This window comes from Pocillopora damicornis, chromosome 8 (genome assembly GCF_964200805.1).
Source record: "Pocillopora damicornis chromosome 8, jaPocDami1.2, whole genome shotgun sequence".
NCBI classification, from domain to species: domain Eukaryota; kingdom Metazoa; phylum Cnidaria; class Anthozoa; order Scleractinia; family Pocilloporidae; genus Pocillopora; species Pocillopora damicornis.
The window spans coordinates 941,086-960,480 of NC_142677.1; the positions used below are offsets into that span (position 1 = coordinate 941,086).

The window sequence follows — 19,395 nt, forward strand, 5'->3', positions numbered from 1 at the left end:
TTAAAGTATATATGCAACACTGCGAACAAAATTACAAACATTTAAATAGAAACATTCTAAATCGAAGTATTGTTGGAAATAATTTGGCCGGTTGTGGCGTTAGAATCAGATTATAAATAATAGGCCAATGAAACCCACATTTTGACAGACTTTAAGTTAGCTCGCTCGCCAATAATTAAGGCTCACTCCGTTTTCAGCAGACGTAATTAGACGAGCAAACTCTTCATTTTCTCAGTGGATATCTTGAAGGCAAACGGATACGTTTAAATTAGGTCGTCTTTTGCCGATCGACGTTAACTTTCAAGTGCATCTTGCAGCGCGGAGTTGCGGAGCCGGTAAAGTGATAACCAGAGATATTTAATTGTTGAGAGGTGTTTTTTAGCTGCTTTATTGACCCATGAATATTAGTTGTGCTTCTGTAAAACCAATATAATAGCAATGTCTTCCACTAGATTATGTAAGTACCTATGAAAATTAATATACCTGATGAGAGAGGGTTGAGAAATAACAATTCGGGTGTATACTCGTATAACAATAAATCAATATGGCTCGTATGTGCACAGAATTTAGTCGCTTGATAATCATTAGAATGACGTTTAACTTACATACAGCCTAATCTCGCAGTAGACGAAATGTAGCCCCACGTAAGACGCTGCGAGACACATTTTTCTCACTAATTTTCCTTTGAACACCTTGACAAGTTTTTGATTATGAATAATTTAACAGCCAACGAGATGTCTTCAAATTGACTTCATGTTGCTTCGTTATTAGATACTTCAGTATTTTAAAGAATTTCGTTATAACATAAGCCTTCGCCACTATTGCCATTAAAATAAAACGTTACTGTTGAATAATAGGTAATCTTCGCCATTCAGTTGCATTGTAATAAGGGTTTAGTCTTCAATTTTATTAATTAATCAGCCGCTGTATTTAGCTTTGTCATACCACGTTATGCTAAATGGTTATATGTTTTGTTAAAATGATTCCACATTGAGAGAAATAATTGCAGATGAGCGTGATATCCTGCCTCTTGTGCTGTAAAGATGAAAGAAAATAGATAGCGTTCTCAGATTCCAAAGGCTTCAAATAACGGTTTGCTGGAAAGGAAAGGAACTATTCCGAAGACAATAAAAGTGTTTTACTCATAGCATTCGTGTGATTGGCTGCGCAGTTAATGAATGATCCCCGCTGGCGTCTTTGTTACCAACGTCGTAAGTGATCCACACCATTAAAGGAGCACCTGTCTAAGCCACTAACAACAACACGACCATCTTCTTGAGAACATTCTGTTGAACAAACCAACTGGAGTCCCTTCAAGTTTGCCAACATGTACGAAAACGCCTTTAGCTGTACAGACATGGCAATTTTTAAAATGTTGTAAACTGTTAATTCAATGCGTGACCGGTAATCTTTTATTCTAGATCACAAGCAAGTGGCGGAAACGTGCAGGCTGAGTATGGAAGCTTCCGTTTTACTTTTAAGCTTTCTCTTTTATAGCGGTTTTATTATTCCGTTATCCTCTGGATGTTCCGCAGGTAAGTCGACAAAGTTTTGAATTTGTTTTGCTGATATTCGTTTAATTCATTTCCACAGTTTGAATACCTCCTGTAAATATAACTTTTTTTTTTATTCGTTAGGGATGGACGGCTATGTCTAGTCACAAGAGAGTTCTACAAAGATTATTGTCGATTAGAATATCTTACAAAATACTCATTTGTGCCGTAGCTGGGTGTTTGTACCGCCAAATTAGTATTTGCGCCGCAGTTGGCGGCACAAGAATCTGACGCAATGATCAAATTTCCAATAGTAGTTCATATACATTGGGATCGATTTGAAAAGAGATGTTAATTATTTGCTTTCCTCTTTGACGGTCATCTTGCTTCTGGTTCTCACAACTTACTTTGATGTACATTCAAAATCTTACAGAGATACCCACTGAGGCAAAATCTTTCTTAAGCGAAAAATTGAAGGAGAACTTTCAATCTCCCAGGATGCCGTAGCAGAGAAAACTCTCACAGTGCAAAAAAAAAAAACAACAACAACAACAACAACAACAACAGGAAGCCATGATCCAGCGTCTGTCGAGGCAAATTAACTTTTTTGGAGATATTACCCAGCCATTGAAACCAATTTCTCTAAACCAAAACAATACATTAACTTTACCATTTCATTCTCTTTTGCTATTTGAATACTAAGCAGGTGAAGAATGTCGATCCATTGTTTTCAAAGAACCACTAAAGGGCAAAGTCATAGAGGGGCACTTAATCAGGCTTGTAGAGGTACCCCACCAAGGGAGATGTAACGTGCTGTGCTATATGGAGCCCAATTGTGTGTCAATAAATTTGGGGCCTTCGCAAGGAGGCAACTACATTTGTGAGTTAAACAATGCTTCGGACGAAAGTCCAGGCTCATCCGTCCTTCAGAGGAAACAAGATTATACTCATTTAAGCATCGAGGTAAAGTAAATTATTTCAGACGGCGAACAATTCTTGTGGGCGATAATTTTGTGGGATCACTTCTCAAGCGATCTCTGCAATCCTTGGTTTGAATTAAGGTGGTTCTTCAGTGTTGTACCGGGCATTACGTAAAACGTTTTGACCCGATTTTGTATGAGATTGAGTGATTTTTCCACAGATTATATATTACATTGTTCCATAAGTCCCATCGACTCTCTATCTATCGCTCGAGTGTTTCAGTTTAACGTTCGTTTAAAACTACCGCAAAATATTCTATGAACCGATGAAATAACGCATGTGATTAGTACCAATACGGGAATGAATTGGGTGACATTGGCCGTTCATATCCGTTTGGTGACCTATCTTCTGTGTGGTTGTACCAATGCAGGAATGAATGGGGTAAGATTAGCCCATCATATCTCTTTGGTGACCTATCTTTTGCATGGTAGTTTTCGAAACAGAGATAAGCAATGAACAATTAGGGAAAATAAGGAATCACCTAAACAAGGGAGAATACCAAAGCTACGGTACACCAGTGGTGTCATCTGTACAACGTTAAAACGAGAAAATTCCAATACGGAAATGGATGGGGTGACATTGGCCCATCATATCTCTTTGGTGACCTATCTTGTGTTTGGTAGTACCAATACGGGAATGAATGCTAACAGACACCAGTGGTTTATCTGTATAGCCTTAAAACGAGAAAAATCAAAGAACCCGTGGCTAAAAAGAATAGGAGCCATTCTAAATAAATCAACCACTACTCGACCAACGAAATATCCAGTAACTCGATCGACCGATTTTCTGGTTTAGTGATCAACAAGTGTAACTGATTCTAGTCTTCACTTGATCAAAAAGCATGAAGAAATTATCACTCCAGCAAGACTGTGTTACTTTAGAATAAATAATAGCTAACCATAGACATTTATAATACGCAGTCCTTTTGTCTTGAACAGAATCCATGCAGCAGCAGTCCTTGTTTCAACAATGGAACTTGTCATGCTGGATACACCGATAAAGGATTTCGTTGCAAATGTCCATCAGGGTTCACTGGCGCATACTGCAATAAAAGTAATTGAGTACAAACCTGTAAAGTTAACTCAATACCAAATGAAACCATAGGGTATTCTGGGGGATAAAAAATTCCGTATTTTTTCTTTTTTTCTATTGTAGCCTGCAGCTTTGACTTTGAAGATGGAATCGGTGGATGGGAAATGACAGGCACAGCTTTCATTTATCAACCAACATTTGGTGACAATCCAGCAGCACGCTACAGAGAAAGCGCCCAGCAACAAGGGGACTGGTGGATAGGGGGAGCTGAGAATCGACCCCGCGAAAGCGATCCAGCAGGATGGCAGCACCCAGCACAAGCCGACCCACCCCAAGGAACTCTCATTTCTCCTTGTTTCCGTATCGTTGGCAGAGATATCTCGTTTCTCATCGGTGGAGGATGTAACATAAGTGATATTCGTGCGGAACTTATTGTCAAAAACCAGGTGAGATTATTCACTTTGACCATTATGTTTCCTTTGATTCTAATGAAGCAGTTTAGGTAGATTTGTCAAAGTATCAGAGCTTTTGAGCTTCGTCACATCCATGAGATTTGCATGGTTTACAATGAGCTATTTACATGGAAAAAAAATGTATTTAAAAAACAAAGAGATCTAGTGTCGAAATCGTTTGGTTTTTACTTCCCAAATATATTTTTACCTTATAAATAGCTTATTTTGAGTTTCCTCAAGAGAGGTTCCACGAGGGAAACAACCTCGCGTCTGGCACACTTTATTTGTCTTTAGCATACACAATATTGAAACGACAGTGCAGAGCATCGCAATCAGCACGGTCGATGCCGTAATGTCTTTATTTCAACAGTAAGAGGTTGCTCTTCCTTTGAATTAAAGTATGATACAATCATGACAGACATGTCAGCACTGATCGAAACAAAGGTTTAAAACTGTTTGATATGTTTGTTGTTACATGTAGGTTGTCAGAACAGAAACAGGCAACTGTAAAGAGACAATGTATCGTAAGAGTTGGGACGTAAAAGAATTCATTGGTCAATACGCCCAAGTCAGACTAGTTGATGAGAGGAATTGTTGTTGGGGTCACATCAACTTTGATGACCTCAAAGGAGACATCATTTGTCCTCACTATTTAAACGAAAACAACTGAAGGGAAAGGAAGGGCACAAAGGATAAGCGTTTTTCAGGTTTTTACAGATAGTCACCTTCTGACAGTAAGGTTTAACAGCTTTTGATATTGTGTGGTTCTTTTTTAGAGAACTTGCTTTGTGTTAGCATAGATAGGCACACTCACGCTGTTTATAGGAACAGTAGAAAAGTATTATGAAACAATTTTATACGCGTGGCAAAAAAAGCTGTACGTATCATCCACTTGTTACGTTGAATTACCACGACAAAATGAGAGTCTTTTGCTTTAGATTCTAGCAATCATATCATATTAAAGTGCTTCTTGTTTCGTTGAAATTTCTGTTGAAGGCTCTTATGAACACTCAACATTTACTTTGAAAAATCCTTGGCTGTAAAAACTCCTGGTAGATTTTGTTCAGGATACAGATTGTAGTCCTTTTTGTTTAAGCTTCCAAAACAGGTTCCAAAATAGCGCAATAGTTTTCTCTAATTAAAAACCAGTATCGAGGGTGCAAAGATCATGTTATTAAAACAGCCAAGGTAGATTGATCAACGCATGTGAGATATGGTTTTTCAAAATTGCGAATCTTACACTGCATTTTTTAAGTTCAATCCATTTCAATCAGCACACGCAGTGCCATATTAGCACCGATTCCGACACACACAAAATTCCTTTCAATATAATATGCTATCCACGTCAGCAGTGATCGTAACAAGGGTATAAGAGTTTTTTGTGTTTGTCAATACGTTAAGGTTGTCAGAAATGAGACAGGTAACTGTTCAGAGACTATTTACTATAAGAGCTGGAACGTAGAAGAGTTTCCTGGTTAATACGCCCAAGTCAGATTAGTTGATAAGAGATGTATTAGTTAGGGTCACAGTGCCTTTGATGACCTTAAATGAGTCATCATTTGTCCTCACTAAAAGAAGTAGAAGTGAAGGCAAAAAGGATTAGCGGCTGTTGAAACCAACTTACCCCTTCAAGTCAGGTCTTTGGGCGGAATCACCTTAAAAGTAGGTTATAACAGCTTTTGACGTTGTATAGTATTTGCTTTGTGCCAGCATTGAGACAATTTTATGTGCGAGACAGGAAATTTTATAATCATGTCTTCCAATCGTTATGGTGGTGTACCGCGGCAATAAGAAGTCTCTTGCTTCAAATACCAGTAGTCACATCATGTGACAACCCACCTTTAACTTAATATGTATAAAAACTCTCATTAGATTTTATATAGGGCTGCAGAGGTCAAAATAGGTTGCAGTATAGTGCAATAGTTTCCCTTATCGTGCGAAAGCCAGTATCAAAGCCACACAGATCATGTTAATGTAGTATGTAATGGGTAGTATTTCACACTGAAAAAGAGGTTCTCCCTTTCTTCTTAGTCTTGGAAACCTCGCAAGATCTTGTATCGGACCATTTTGATTTTTTACATTTTGTTACTTTTACCCTCCTTTCTGTTGTACTCAGTTCAACCAATGAAATGTAGAACAGCTGTAAGTTTATGGCGACTAGGGGTTACTTCCAGTTAGTAATATCTTACATAACGTGATTTTAAAATGGCTCAGACTGGCGGGAGTCAAACAAACCTGACACAATTGTTGCAGAGAAGCACAATTTTGGAATAAAGAGAAACAAATGTGCTTTGTCCACCTGAGAGTTGGAAACGAGCTGTGATTGGCGGAATGAAGTCAATTCGATTAAAATGTCTCAAAAACTTCGAGAAAACTTTATCAAATTTCTTTGTTTGTCTCCTTGTCAGTGTCCATATTTGGGTCTTGCAATTTTTGATCTTCGGTAACTTATACCGTAGAAAATTGTGAGAGCTGATCACTCACCAGTGCTTCATTACCTTTTTAGCTTTAAGAAATTTCACGAGTGAAAAATTATTACGTTATTTTAAAATACAGTGGCGGGAGTCAAACAAACCTGACACAAGTGTTGCAATTTTTTTTTTCTACAGAGTTGGAAACGAACTGTAATTTGTGGAATGAAGTTAATTCGATTAAAACTTCTCTAAAAATTTACATAATTGAAAGAACTGACCACTAACGCCCTAAAAATCTATCAGTACTTCATTATTTATTAGCTTTAAAAAAATTTTAAAGTAAAAAGATGTTTAATTTTATCTTTTTTGCATAAATATCATTTTGGAATATGTACATCACAGTTTGATCAATCGGTTTTAACCATAAAAAAGCATAATTAAAAGTTGCATTTTAAATCTTATTCAGGAATATTTACTCGGAAAGTGCATGCACAGAGTGTGTTTTTAGTGAGGCAGGGTTAATAACAATAGAGAAATTTGACTCCCAATAAAATACATTTCAAAATATGAACACCTTTGACTTGTATTTTTCTGTTTCATAAGGCCATCCCTTTACAATGAAATATTGCCAAATCGTATTCAATTGATCGCTTTGCTTCGGAACTGAAAAATATAATAAAGAGATGGGTTAACCAAACGGTGTCATGTTGAGACATTTTTCCGCGTCCCTTCTTTAATGCCGTCTTAAACGAAGAAAGACCCGCTAGTACACCATAAGATCAAGTTGTTAGGCCAAGTGAGTAATAATATACACGAAAAAATTACACGCTTCTGATTTGCTGAAAACGAGTCCATTTTTTTTTATATAAAACGAGAGTAACGTTGTGAAACGAGAGTAAATTATAAACAGCTGCAGTACACGCACTGTGGAAATTTCGTCTGCTTGATTTTCTGTGGTGGCTTTTCCCAGTGAATTATTACCAAGTAATAGCAACACTTCTCGTTCAATTTGGTGAAAATAAGTACTTGCAAATTTTACAAAACCTATAAATTGCACTCGCCTTACGGGCTTCTGCAATCATGTTGTCTTTGAAAAATTTACTCCTGCTTATTGACACTAAACTGAAATTATGTTCTTAGCTATACTTAAACTGGAAACAAGGTCAAAGACGACCCCTGTAGTCCCTGTATATACGAAGTTGGCTGTCCGTTTAACTTCAACTTTTCTTTTGTCGAAACCTTTTTCGCCCCAGTTGTCTTTTGTCGATCAGTGTGACCATGTTGGGAACGGTGAATTTTTTTCTTTTGTTATTCTACTGCAGGTAATTCGATAACCCAAGGAAAGACCACATATCTGACATCCTTTCGAGTGAACAGTGTACTCGGAGTCAAAATGTACATAATGAAGAAACGTAGTTAAAAACTATTACTCAAGTCAGTCGGTGTATGATTTATATGTAATAAGGTGCAGTTTAAGTGCAATTCATCACATTTCTCAAACTTGTTCATAATTCTGAGAATTTAGGTCTAGTTTATGCTGGAAATCAAAGAAGTATGAGCAGAACAAAGATTGTTAGACTTCTGTTCACTGTGTTCTCTTGAGCTGGAATTATGAATTTAATATTTGTGACTTGAATTCCACCTGTTCGGAAAGTGGTTTTTATTTCTGTTTATACACGTACGCACCATCTCATAAATCATAATAAAAAAAGACACGTTTCAGAGCTTATTTTCAACCTTTAAATGATTATTTATCGACCAATATAGAAGAATTTACATAAAATCCTGTAGGAAAAATCTTGGCGCCAACTAAACGTTGCCCGGGACACTTAAGGGGCAGGTATTGAAATCCCTCGTCACTGATGAAGATGCTAATAGGGGTTATCATTAAATGACATTTATCAAGGGATGCTTGGAAAAGCGGAACTCGAACTCATATTGTAGATGCAGAATACTTAAGACCGGCACATGGGTTTTCCGATTTGAAAGGGGGCTATAATGAACTTTTACAACCTGTTAAAAAGTAATGGTGATCTGGTGTTATCTTTAATTTACAGCGATCACAAACAATTTAGAGGCAAATTGTCATTCACCAGGTGATATTATTTACAATTCATAATCAAGATATTATGAATGTGAGGCTATTTTGCATTCATTACGGATTACCAAAAAACGATGGCTCAAGCTGTCAGACGAGACTTTCAGTAAGGTAGGGGACTGAATTCAATTGTGTATTCGTTTTTGTTATTACTAATTTTTTAATTGAAACAAAGTACAAACTTTCTGAATGGTGGTCCACGCCAAAGAAACTCAAATATCTGTGCTTTAATTTTCTCTTTAAAGGTAAGAGACCTTTCTTTTCATCAGTTTTGATATAAAATTGAAGAGGAATGGCTGGAAAACCGGATGTTATTTTACAACTAATACTCAAATCTCAAGACTCAAGATCTCTGGACAAGAACCACTCGAACAGTTAAAAATGTCACCAATATACAAAAAAAGGAAGACTGAAAAAAGTCGTTTTATCAATAACCTAGAGTTGCTCTCGGCTGTGCCTTGTGGTCTCCAAACTTTCCACGTGTATCCACAACGTCATATACGCACGCTAAGCAAGGATTAATTCTTTATTCCTACAGGAAAAATGCCGTGGCCAAATTTTTGTTTCTTTATCTTGGCTTTTTTCGCGGGCCGCGTATCTGCTAATGAACAGTGCAGGATGGAGATCAACATTCAAGGCATGAAACTTGAAAATTTTGTGTTTAAAAGAATGTCAGCATCAGCTCCTCACATCTGTGATATTCGATGTGGACAAGAAATCACCTGCCAAAGCTATAACTACAACAGAAAGGAAAAGATCTGCGAATTGAACAACCGCACCAAAGAGGCGAGGCCTGAAAGTTTTCGCTCGGCCCCTGGTTGGTTTTACATCCGGCGTTTAAACGGAAGGGGTATGTTTTAAGTTCAAGAATGTTGACTAAGAAAGATTTATTCATAAAGTATATTTTATAGCGCAGTATGTAGTTGCTGATGCAGTGAGAAGGCCCTACTGGTTAACACGTTATGACTAAGAGCAAAGTGTTTTCGGGTCCGGCACGACCGAATTCAGACAAGGAGCGTTTTATCCTAATTGTCGATCTTCTTCTGGCTGACAATTTTACCATATTGCATCACGCCAGACCGTAAGCCAGCTCATGCAAGTTTTTCCAGCTCTGTTCTCATGATCGCGTGCGGCCCTCACGAGGAAAGTTTTGGGAAGACTATCACGCATGGGTTCGAATTCTAACTTCAAGATGTTCTTTTTATTTTTACATCGTGTTTTGCTTAAAAGTTTCTGTGTTTTCACGGTGTCGCCGTGAGCAACCCTGACAGGTGCTTCTTTAGGACATTTATCAGTTTTTTTTAACAAATTTCATTTTCAAGCAAAATGTTGAGTTAGGTTTTTCCGATAAACTTATCTTACTGCTTTTGTGTTTTAACACATTTGAAAAAAATGTTAGTTCTGATGCTTATCTAAGAGAAATGAAAGTGGGGAAAAAAAGGTTGAATTTGTTAAAACGTCAATTTATTCATAAATAATATTTACCTTTGATGTTTTCATATTTTGTAGTATTTTTAACATGCTTTAATAACCGTTTTACCCTTCGCTTTCAGAGTAAGATAAGAAAAATTCGAATGAAATATTCCACCACATTTCAGTGAGTTAGATACATTTATGCACATAGAGGAAGATGTTTTTCGTCTTGTCACTAGCGTGGGACAAAGAGAAAATTACCTACTATCTCTCTTATTCTATTTACAAAAACAGGACGCTGTCGACATTCTAGCAGTATGCTGGACGCGCGTCAGCAGAAATGTTTTTTGGGATCACTTTCTGAAGGAGCTTAGATACCAGGCTCAATTGGGTAACCAAGCCTTCTGATGATTTGTTTTACAATTTTATACTCACCTCCCCCGACTGGTTGAAGTGCGATTGGATGGGGACAGGCAAGGGAACATTTTTGTTACTTGCGCGAGAAAAAACAAATGGGAAGTTATCTATTAACCCTATTTTTTTTCATTTGCGCGTGAAAGAATATTACCTTATCTCGCTGCGCTCCGTTCAAATACGAATCTTCTGCCTTTGGCTAAAACACGTTTTCTTCGAGAATTCTAAACTCTACTCACGGTCAAATGGAACCGAAGGAAATTTCAAACCTAGAAAATACTTGCTTCTGAATAATCTTACCTCTGCTCTCGGTGACGTTTTTCCGAAGGACTCGCTAGATTGCAGAACAATCGCAAGAAGTGCACCTCATCGAGTACAGGTCTTGAAAATGTATTCAATGTTAAAAGAAATCATAGCAGGCAAAAAAATTAACCTTTCGGTGAACTACGTAACTGAACCAAGTACTTTTTTCAACGGACCACAAAATTCGTCGTAAGTGTAGTAATCCGCTTATTTATTCTTGACATTAAGCTTATTTCGACTTAATAAAGTAATTGGTATCAATCATATGAAAATACGTATTTGACAACTTGATAATCTTGTTAGAACGTCATAGGCAGTTGTACCTTTAAAGAAGCTACGTGTAAAATCTGTAAGGCCTTTTCACTCTTTATAGCGGTAAATTTATATTAACCGTGGAAGCTTTGCACGTCTTAGTCATTTGCTTGATTATTTTTTGACGCTGTTGTGTTGAGCATCCATCTGAAGTGTGCGTGTATGAGTGCTCAGGGTGCAAAGAGCGAAAACGGTACGTAAACCTAATAATTTCGACCCCTCCACCCCTCCCAGCTCCACCCTCTACAAAAATGAGTAGTTTCTGGACCATATTGACTTGAAATTTTACACTTGGTAATTCCTAAATTGACTGATGCCTCACACAAAAATTATTTTCACATCATATCTGTGCACCACTGAGGCCTTGCATTAATGAAAAGGCTATTCTGGTATGTTCCAATAATGACTCTGGGTCAGATGCATTTGCAACAAAGGATGAAAAAAATGAATTATTATTATTATTAACATTATTATCATTATTATTATTGTGTTACATACTCTTAACCAAATTTGAAACTTTACCACACCCCTCCCCCAAAACAGCTACGTGTAAACAATATAGGGCCTTTTTTAAAGTCCTTACAGTTTAATGCCTCAAGGCTTGCTGGTTTGGCATTCAGTGGAAAAGTAATAAAAGAAATACATTCAGTTGGATTTAAATGATTATAATTTAGATTTAAATATCAATTCCAACTGAGCAATGACTCATGATACAGAAAACAAGACATTGATTGCATTATATTAGGTGGCTTGATCCAAATGAGCCAAGAAAGCTTTTTTTGTTTTGTTATATTAAAAACCCCATATTCTGTAATTATAAGTCATAAAGTGAAATTCAGTACTCCAACTATATTCAATAGACCTTACTGCAGTTTTCAACACGACCTTGATGGGTTGGTAGGCAGGCATGACCTTGCAGTATTTGCATGAGAATCCAATGTCAAATAATCTTTGTCAATTATATTAGGTGGCTTGATCCAAATGAGCCAAGAAAGCATTTTTTTTTGTTTGGTACCTAATCATAAAAAAGCCCCATATTTTGTAGTATTAAGTCATGGAGTGAAATTCAGTGCTTTAACTATATTCAATAGACCTTACTACAGTTTTCAACACCATCTTGATGGGTTGGTGGGCAGGCTTGACCTTGCAGTATTTGTATAAGAATTCAATGTCAAATAATTTTTGTGAAAAATTCTGTTATGATAAAAATATCAGAAATATGGCAAACGTAAGCAACAGTTGTAAACGTTACAGGAAAAGGATTCTTCTGTAAAAGAATTTTCTTCTTTCAGACTAAAATTTCCGGAAAAAAAATAACAGACAATGCATGGAAAATCTATTACAAAGAATAGGGCAAATTCAAGGACAGGTACAGCCATAGCCACTATGAAGTAATGCATCCCTACCATTCCCAAAATGTATTATCAGTTGCCTCAGATGTCCAGGCAATCCAGGCAGTCCAGGCAGTCCAGGGAACAATTTAAACATTGACTCAGCTTTGTGTAATCAAATTAATTATTGCTAAGTGCATTATTTCATGACAACGTACTTCAACATGTTAGGTATACATATAGTATATACCACAAAAGCAAATTATTTATGGTGTTATCGCTAATTGAGATATCAGATCAAGAAAGTATAAGGTTATTAATAAAGAGTTAAATTTTAGCTGTAAGCTTTTCGAGTTATTGATGTGACAATTTATGTTGTAAAATTACAAAAGGAAACACTAAATTTAGGTTGTAAAACACCAAAATACTTACTTACTTACCTTCCAGTCTTAAAACGTTTTTCTCTTTGCTGCTTTAAAAATTTGAGCTTGTGTTTACTACTCGCCGAAGTTCCTTGTATTCTAATGTGACAAAAAATGTCACGCAAGCAAGAAAAGGGTTGGGCACAAATTCAGTAGGCTTGGCTACTGAGTTGAGCCTGGTTTCTAAGCTCCTTCAGAAAGTGATCCCAAAAAAAATTTCTGCCGCGCGTCATGTATGAATTTCGTAATGGGCCTCGCCCACCTTAGAGTCTCTGAGGCTCAGTGGTACATCGGAGCGCGGAAACCGAAGGTCTGAGGTTCGATTCCTCATGAGAACTCAAAACTTTTTAATTTGTCCCACGCTCCTGACAATACGAAAAACATCTTTCTCTATTTCTACCGAGCTCAAAACTTAAAATTTTTGCAAATTAGTTATCCCACGAATTAATTTTGCAATCTTTTATGTATTGCAGCACCTCTGGGTTCCATTCTGGAATTACCAGCAATGTCTTGCCAAGAAATAAAGGCAAGTGAGGGAAAAGATTCCACTAGCAACAAGTACTGGCTGAATCCAGCTGGTAATGGAAAGACAGAGTTGATGTTTTGCGATATGAACTTGGGGACTGGAGGTTAGCCTATTTCATTTTATCTCAACCTATACCTGTCAAAGATTTTTTTATTAGTTTTTTGTTTTTTTCTGTTACTTTCTATTTCATCTATTCTTTCATTATTTACCATTTATCTCCCAGACATCGATGAATGTAAGAGTGATATCTTGCGCTGTGACGTGAATGCACCCTGTTCAAACACATATGGCTCGTATAAATGCACATGTAAGGAGGGATACAGTGGAACTGGACATGTATGTACAGGTATGATGAACTTACTTCGTTTTAACCTCTGCTTACGGTTAGGAACTGGCATTTTGTCAGTCGAATCCGAAACTTTTCTTGGTTGCTTCCCCATTTTGTATTTCCTGAAAGCTTTTCTTCCAAAGATTGAGCTGAGTATCTATCGTGGTCAGAGATACCAAATTCGTCATTATTTCATTTCATTTTTCCTCGTCGCTTTCTCTGCTCTTCGGACAATGTCAACCTTGTCTCTCTTTTAACTTCCCTCCGTTTATTTATTGTCTGGGTTATATAGAAACGCAATGTGGCCATTCTCTAATTTCCTATGTTGTGACCTCTCATCTTAGCCGTTAAGCACGCCGATCAAAAATTTATTTGTGGTTGGTAAGAATATCTGTCGAGCATCGGCTGTGAGGCTCTTTCCAATACTACTCTCACACAAACCTTTGCTCACCTAGTTGGATAAGACACTTTTCTTGGGACTTGAGTCTTGTAATGTCCAAGGGAGTTGGATATCATTAATGCCCCATTCTTCCAGCCGATTCGTTCTTTACCTCGCATTTTATCAGTCGGATCCGACTTTTAGTTGCTTCCCCATTTTGAATTTCCTGAAAGCTTTTCTTCCAAAGATTGAGTTAGTTATCCTTCCTGGTCAGAGTTACTACATTATTTTATATTTCATTTCATTTGTCTTCGTTGCTTCCTCTGCTCTGTGGAGAATGTCAACTTGTTCTCTATTTTAACTTCCCTTCGTCCCTTTACTGTCTATGTTATGCAGGAACGCAAAGTGGTCATTCCTTAGTTTCCTATGTTTTGACCTTTCATCTTGGCAGTTAAGCTGCACTACCTCTGACCAAAAATTTATATTTCCGTTTTCTTTTCAATGTATGTGGTTGGTAAGGTATCTGTTGAGCATTGGCTGCTAGGCTCCTTCCAATACTTCTCTCACCCAAAGACCTTTACTCGCCTAAATGGACAAGACACTCTTCTTAAGACTTTCGACTTGTATTGTCCGAGGGAGTGGATATCATTAATGAACGGGGTCTGATGCTCAGACTTACCTGTGTTTTTAAATCTTCTCTCAGATATCGCTAAAAGCAGGAAAGGCAGCCACCTTTGTGGCGCAAATGCCAACTGCATCAACACCAGCAGCTCCTATACTTGTTTCGACTCGGTCCATAAAAACACTGAAAAAAGACCTCGGCTAATATCCAGCCATCTTGACCGAACAAGCTTGGCCAATAAAGCATTTATCACGTGGCAAAAAGATTTTGCTTCATTAAGAATAAAAAAAAATACTTGTTAATTTGAAGAGACGGGATAGAGAGCCAACTGTTTTTGCAGCCCAATACACCCGCGAGAGTTTTCGTTACTTTGACTGCCTTCTACCGCTTTTTGCGACTCCGTTGCTGGCACTGTCCATAACTTACGAACTCTCTTGTAAGTTCGCCCCAAGCAATTTTCTTTCTTGCGGGGGATTAAACCGTGCAATCCCGAGCGGGCGTGATGGTCTATTTTACCCGCTTAGGTAGCCAATCAGAAGACAGGATTCACTTAAAAGTGGCCACGGGTTCTGGCAGCGATATGATAACAACTAATATTTATAGATGTGAAGTTTTTTATATGAAATAATTCATATTTGTACTGCGGTTGTAGATGAAAGCGAAATGTGATCATCGCAGTAAATTTTCCAATTTAAGCAATTGGAAAGAAGAAGCCTGAAAAAAATCAGGGCTTCAACGGGATTCGAACCCGTGACCTCCGCGATACCGGTGCGATGCTCTACCAACTGAGCTATGAAGCCACACATTGGGAGCGAGGTCAATTTATTGAGTTCATATCTTCCCGTGCAGTGAAATGATGTGAAGTTTTTTATATGAAATAATTCATATTTGTACTGCGGTTGTAGATGAAAGCGAAATGTGATCATCGCAGTAAATTTTCCAATTTAAGCAATTGGAAAGAAGAAGCCTGAAAAAAATCAGGGCTTCAACGGGATTCGAACCCGTGACCTCCGCGATACCGGTGCGATGCTCTACCAACTGAGCTATGAAGCCACACATTGGGAGCGAGGTCAATTTATTGAGTTAATCAATAAGTTAATCAATCAATAAATAATCAATCAGTTAATCAACTCAATAAATTGACCTCGCTCCCAATGTGTGGCTTCATAGCTCAGTTGGTAGAGCATCGCACCGGTATCGCGGAGGTCACGGGTTCGAATCCCGTTGAAGCCCTGATTTTTTTCAGGCTTCTTCTTTCCAATTGCTTAAATTGGAAAATTTACTGCGATGATCACATTTCGCTTTTAATATTTATAGAGCCGTCCATATTTCTCGTCAGAATTAAATTAACTTGTAGTCTAAGTCATTACCAATAGTAATTTACCCTTATCCAGCTTTTAAATTGCTTTCCCTTAGCTCACGTATTAACTTAATAAACCTTTTTCTTTAGATATTGACGAGTGCGCAAATTCCAGCATCATTTGTGGTGTGAATGCGACCTGTGTAAACACAAATGGCTCTTATGGTTGTAGTTGCAAGGAAGGTTCAGTTGGAGATGGTGGTGGTTGTTCAGGTTAATTAAGTTTCTTTAGGAAGGAATGAGAATTTGCTAAGAGACTGTATGCTCACTGAATTACATCCCAACTGTCTAGGCTGCGCAGGAATTGGATCAAGGGGGCGGAGACCCTGAAATGTCAATCAAAGATCACCAGCCCTCACTTCTGATGCCAAAAGAGTTTGGTAAAAACATCTTTGTAAGGGTCTCCTCCCGGGAGAAAAAGTGATTTTCTGGCCCTGGCAGCGCGGAAATTGGGTCGAGGGGGCGCAAATCCAAAATAGTCGCCAAACAATCACCTATCTCACAAGTAAAGAGCTTTAAACTGTCTTGGTTATCCATTGCATCAATATTGGAACAAAAAGAAAGTAAACTGGAGTTTCTGAGCATAAATCCTCAGCTCATGAAACACGAATTACCGCTTCACATAACTTCAGAAAGACAGCTAGTGTTTTATAAATGAATAAAGGGGTAAGTTTCTAAAGAAATCGTGGTGCTGCGTCGGTGGGAGAGTATAGCAGGTGATTTAGTGTTAACAACTGAGTTGAAAACGTAAATTAACCACCGTAAAGGGTAAAAAAGCGGCCTTTTTTAGCGTTAGCCCTTCTCCAGAGCGATTAATGTAATTGTGGTTTGTGTGTGGGTTTATATGCAGAAAATGGAGCTACGCCATTGATTGGAATATGGTGACGAGAAAACAGGAATAAATTAGGTGAATGAAAAGCGCTCGTTGATTCCGTGGGGATTAAGGGTGCCGATTTGGAAGATAAATTTTTGTTCTAGAGTTTTACGGCTTTCCGAACTGCCTAGATTTAAGGAAAGGCCGCAGACTGCTATTTGCTGTTTAGAATGATTAGGAAGATTAAAGTCTCTAGCGACTTGGTTTGTATGCGTCCTTGCCATTTCTTTCCACGTCGCGAAGGTGTTCTCGGATTCTCGGATTCTCCCTTCGCGACTAATTTAATTCGTAAATTAAATTAATTAATTCGACTAATTTATTCTTGTTTTCTCGTCACCATATTCCCACCAATGGCGTAGTTCCACTTCTTGCAAATAAACCCACACACAACCCACAATTCCTCCAATCGCTCTGACGAAGGGCTAACGCTCGAAACTTCAGCTTTTTTACCCTTTACGGTGGCTAACTTACGTTTTAAACTCAGTTGTTGACACTAAATTACTTGCTAGTGTTTTACAAAGCCTAGCAAGGTTAAATAAGCAATCAATAAATCGAGAAAAGTGAATTATATATAAAATGATTAAAAAAATTACGAGGAAAAGTTTTTCCCTGCGTGCTTTGCTCCTTTTGCTGCGTATGCGATCCAAAACCAAAAGGTGAACAATGATATGGATACCTTTTCTCCACACTGATTTGGTATTTGCTGAAAAAGATGACGGATGCCGCCACATTGTTTGGAATCAACCAGAACAAGACAAAGTCATGCAAGGACACGAAATCAGGAGTGTGGAGGTTCCTCATGAGGGAAGCTGTAGAGTGATTTGTTTTCTGGAGCCTAACTGTGTGTCCATTAATGTTCGACCTACTACTCGAGGAGGGAATTACATTTGTGAGTTGAACAATGCTACGGGAGGAAATGAAAGCTCGTCTGTCCTACAAAGTAAAGAGGGTCATATTTACGTTGCTATAGAGGTACTTCGGACTGATTTCATATGGCCAAGAAAATTATTTAAGGCGTTCTTTTTAGTCGTGACGTAACCACAGTGTGGACAAAAAGTTAAGAAAGCCTATGAGGTGATTTCTACAGAATAGTCAATCGCTGATCAATCAGGCGATTCAACAGCTTATCTATTAAACGATCAATATTGCACATTGCTGCATATTGGAGGATTGATTGGTTGTAAGTAAATGGTCCAGATATAACGCACTGTTACAGTAGCTTTAAAATAAAGAAATGGACGATTATGTGAAGTACGCATGGCTATTTACAAGACACAATCCATTTTTTTCCTGACAGAATCCTTGCAGCAGCAGTCCCTGTTACAACGATGGCACTTGTCAAGCTGGATACACCGATAAAGGATTTCGTTGCAAATGTCCTTCAGAGTTTACTGGTGCATACTGCAATAAAAGTAATTGAGTACAAACTGTAAAGTGGACCCGATACGGAATGTAACCATAGGGTATTCTGAGGGATAAAAATTTCCGTTTTTTTTCCTTTTTTGTTTTTAATGTAGCCTGTAGCTTAGACTTTGAAGATGGAATCGGTGGATGGGAAAGGACAGGCACAGCTTTTAATAACCAACCAACATTTGGTGACAATCCAAAGGCACGCAACAGAGAAAGCGCCAAACAACAGGGGAACTGGTGGATAGGGGGAGCTGAATATCGACTAAAGGAAAGCGAACTTCCCGGAAAACAACCAAAGCATCCGGATTTACCCTAAGGCACTCTAACTTCCCCCTGCTTTCAGATCGTTGGCCATAACATCTCGTTTCTTATTGGTGGGGGCTGCGAGCTAAATGAAATCCGCGCGGAACTTATTGTTAAAAACAAGGTAAGACTCTGATTGAGTAATGTGTTGCAATATTTCCCTTCCTGTCTTTTTTATTCGGCAGCACTGATGCAAAGTTAGTATACAACTATAGCATGAAGACACGAACCATGTCGATGACGATGACGATGATGATATTAACAAAATAATAAGTTAAACGATAATTTTGAAAACAATAGAAAAAATGGAGTAAAGGTTTTGTTTTTCTGTTGCCTGTTCTTACAAATATCATCGTATCTGTTTAAAGAGGCAAAAGAGCATCCAAACACTTAATCCAGAGACTCAGAAGACACCATAACTTTATCCTGTCGCCAACGTCTTAAACTTCTTCAACCGTTCGTTGTTAGGTTGTCAGAACTAAGACGGGAAATTGTTCGGAGACGATGTATCGTAAGAGCTGGGACGTTGAGGAGTTCATTGGTCAATACGCTCAAGTGAGAATAGTTGACGAGAGATCAGCTGACTGGGCTCACATTAACTTTGATGACCTCAGAGGGGATGTCATTTGTCCACCTGTCTGACAAAAGTTCGATCGAAAAGATTTAGAGGAGACAAGGCGCAATAATAAAAATGTGAAATAAAAAATAATTTACTTATTATCGAGACCATTTGCCTGGTAGCGGGTTTTTTTTTATTTTTAGTCATGCAATCATGTTATTATGTATTAATCTGTAAACCTTTAGAAAATTATAAGAGAATTCCCCTTCACCTGTTTTTAATAGAATCGGTTTTGTGAGTACCAAACTCTGGTCCTATCAAGAATCTCGTTCTGTTTTATAAACATTTCATTTTGCCTCGGAGAAAGAC

At 37.9% G+C, this 19,395-nt stretch overlaps 2 protein-coding genes across 3 annotated transcripts; both read left to right on the plus strand.

Moving 5' to 3' along the window:
• Nucleotides 1-265: 265 nt before the first annotated feature.
• Nucleotides 266-6,943, plus strand: LOC149040833 (uncharacterized). The gene is made up of 6 exons (XM_089179942.1): nucleotides 266-335; nucleotides 1,422-1,535; nucleotides 2,200-2,456; nucleotides 3,413-3,527; nucleotides 3,630-3,952; nucleotides 4,440-6,943. The coding sequence occupies exons 2-6, from the start codon at nucleotides 1,457-1,459 to the stop codon at nucleotides 4,626-4,628; spliced, it is 963 nt and encodes a 320-aa protein (XP_089036068.1). The 5' UTR covers nucleotides 266-335; nucleotides 1,422-1,456; the 3' UTR covers nucleotides 4,629-6,943.
• A 1,534-nt stretch (nucleotides 6,944-8,477) lies between these two features.
• Nucleotides 8,478-19,186, plus strand: LOC149040834 (uncharacterized). 2 transcript variants are annotated; one of them, XM_089179932.1, is made up of 9 exons: nucleotides 8,478-8,581; nucleotides 9,009-9,320; nucleotides 13,139-13,294; nucleotides 13,415-13,537; nucleotides 15,971-16,093; nucleotides 17,467-17,726; nucleotides 18,052-18,166; nucleotides 18,272-18,591; nucleotides 18,936-19,186. In XM_089179932.1, exons 2-8 carry the CDS (start codon nucleotides 9,014-9,016, stop codon nucleotides 18,478-18,480), a joined length of 1,293 nt encoding a protein of 430 aa, XP_089036058.1. In that variant the 5' UTR covers nucleotides 8,478-8,581; nucleotides 9,009-9,013; the 3' UTR covers nucleotides 18,481-18,591; nucleotides 18,936-19,186. The 2 variants fall into 2 exon arrangements, with proteins under 2 accessions (XP_089036058.1, XP_089036059.1); XM_089179933.1 differs by having other exon boundaries at nucleotides 8,567-8,715.
• The last annotated feature ends 209 nt before the right edge of the window (nucleotides 19,187-19,395 follow it).

Coding starts and splice junctions, on each gene's coding strand:
- LOC149040833 (XM_089179942.1), top strand. CDS start 1,457: ATGGAAGCTTCCGTTTTACTTTTAAGCTTTCTCTTTTATAGCGGTTTT. Junction 2,457..3,412: donor ATACTCATTTAAGCATCGAG/GTAAAGTAAATT, acceptor TGTCTTGAACAG/AATCCATGCAGCAGCAGTCC. Junction 3,528..3,629: donor TGGCGCATACTGCAATAAAA/GTAATTGAGTAC, acceptor TTTCTATTGTAG/CCTGCAGCTTTGACTTTGAA.
- LOC149040834 (XM_089179932.1), top strand. CDS start 9,014: ATGCCGTGGCCAAATTTTTGTTTCTTTATCTTGGCTTTTTTCGCGGGC. Junction 9,321..13,138: donor CCGGCGTTTAAACGGAAGGG/GTATGTTTTAAG, acceptor TATGTATTGCAG/CACCTCTGGGTTCCATTCTG. Junction 16,094..17,466: donor AGATGGTGGTGGTTGTTCAG/GTTAATTAAGTT, acceptor TTGCTGAAAAAG/ATGACGGATGCCGCCACATT.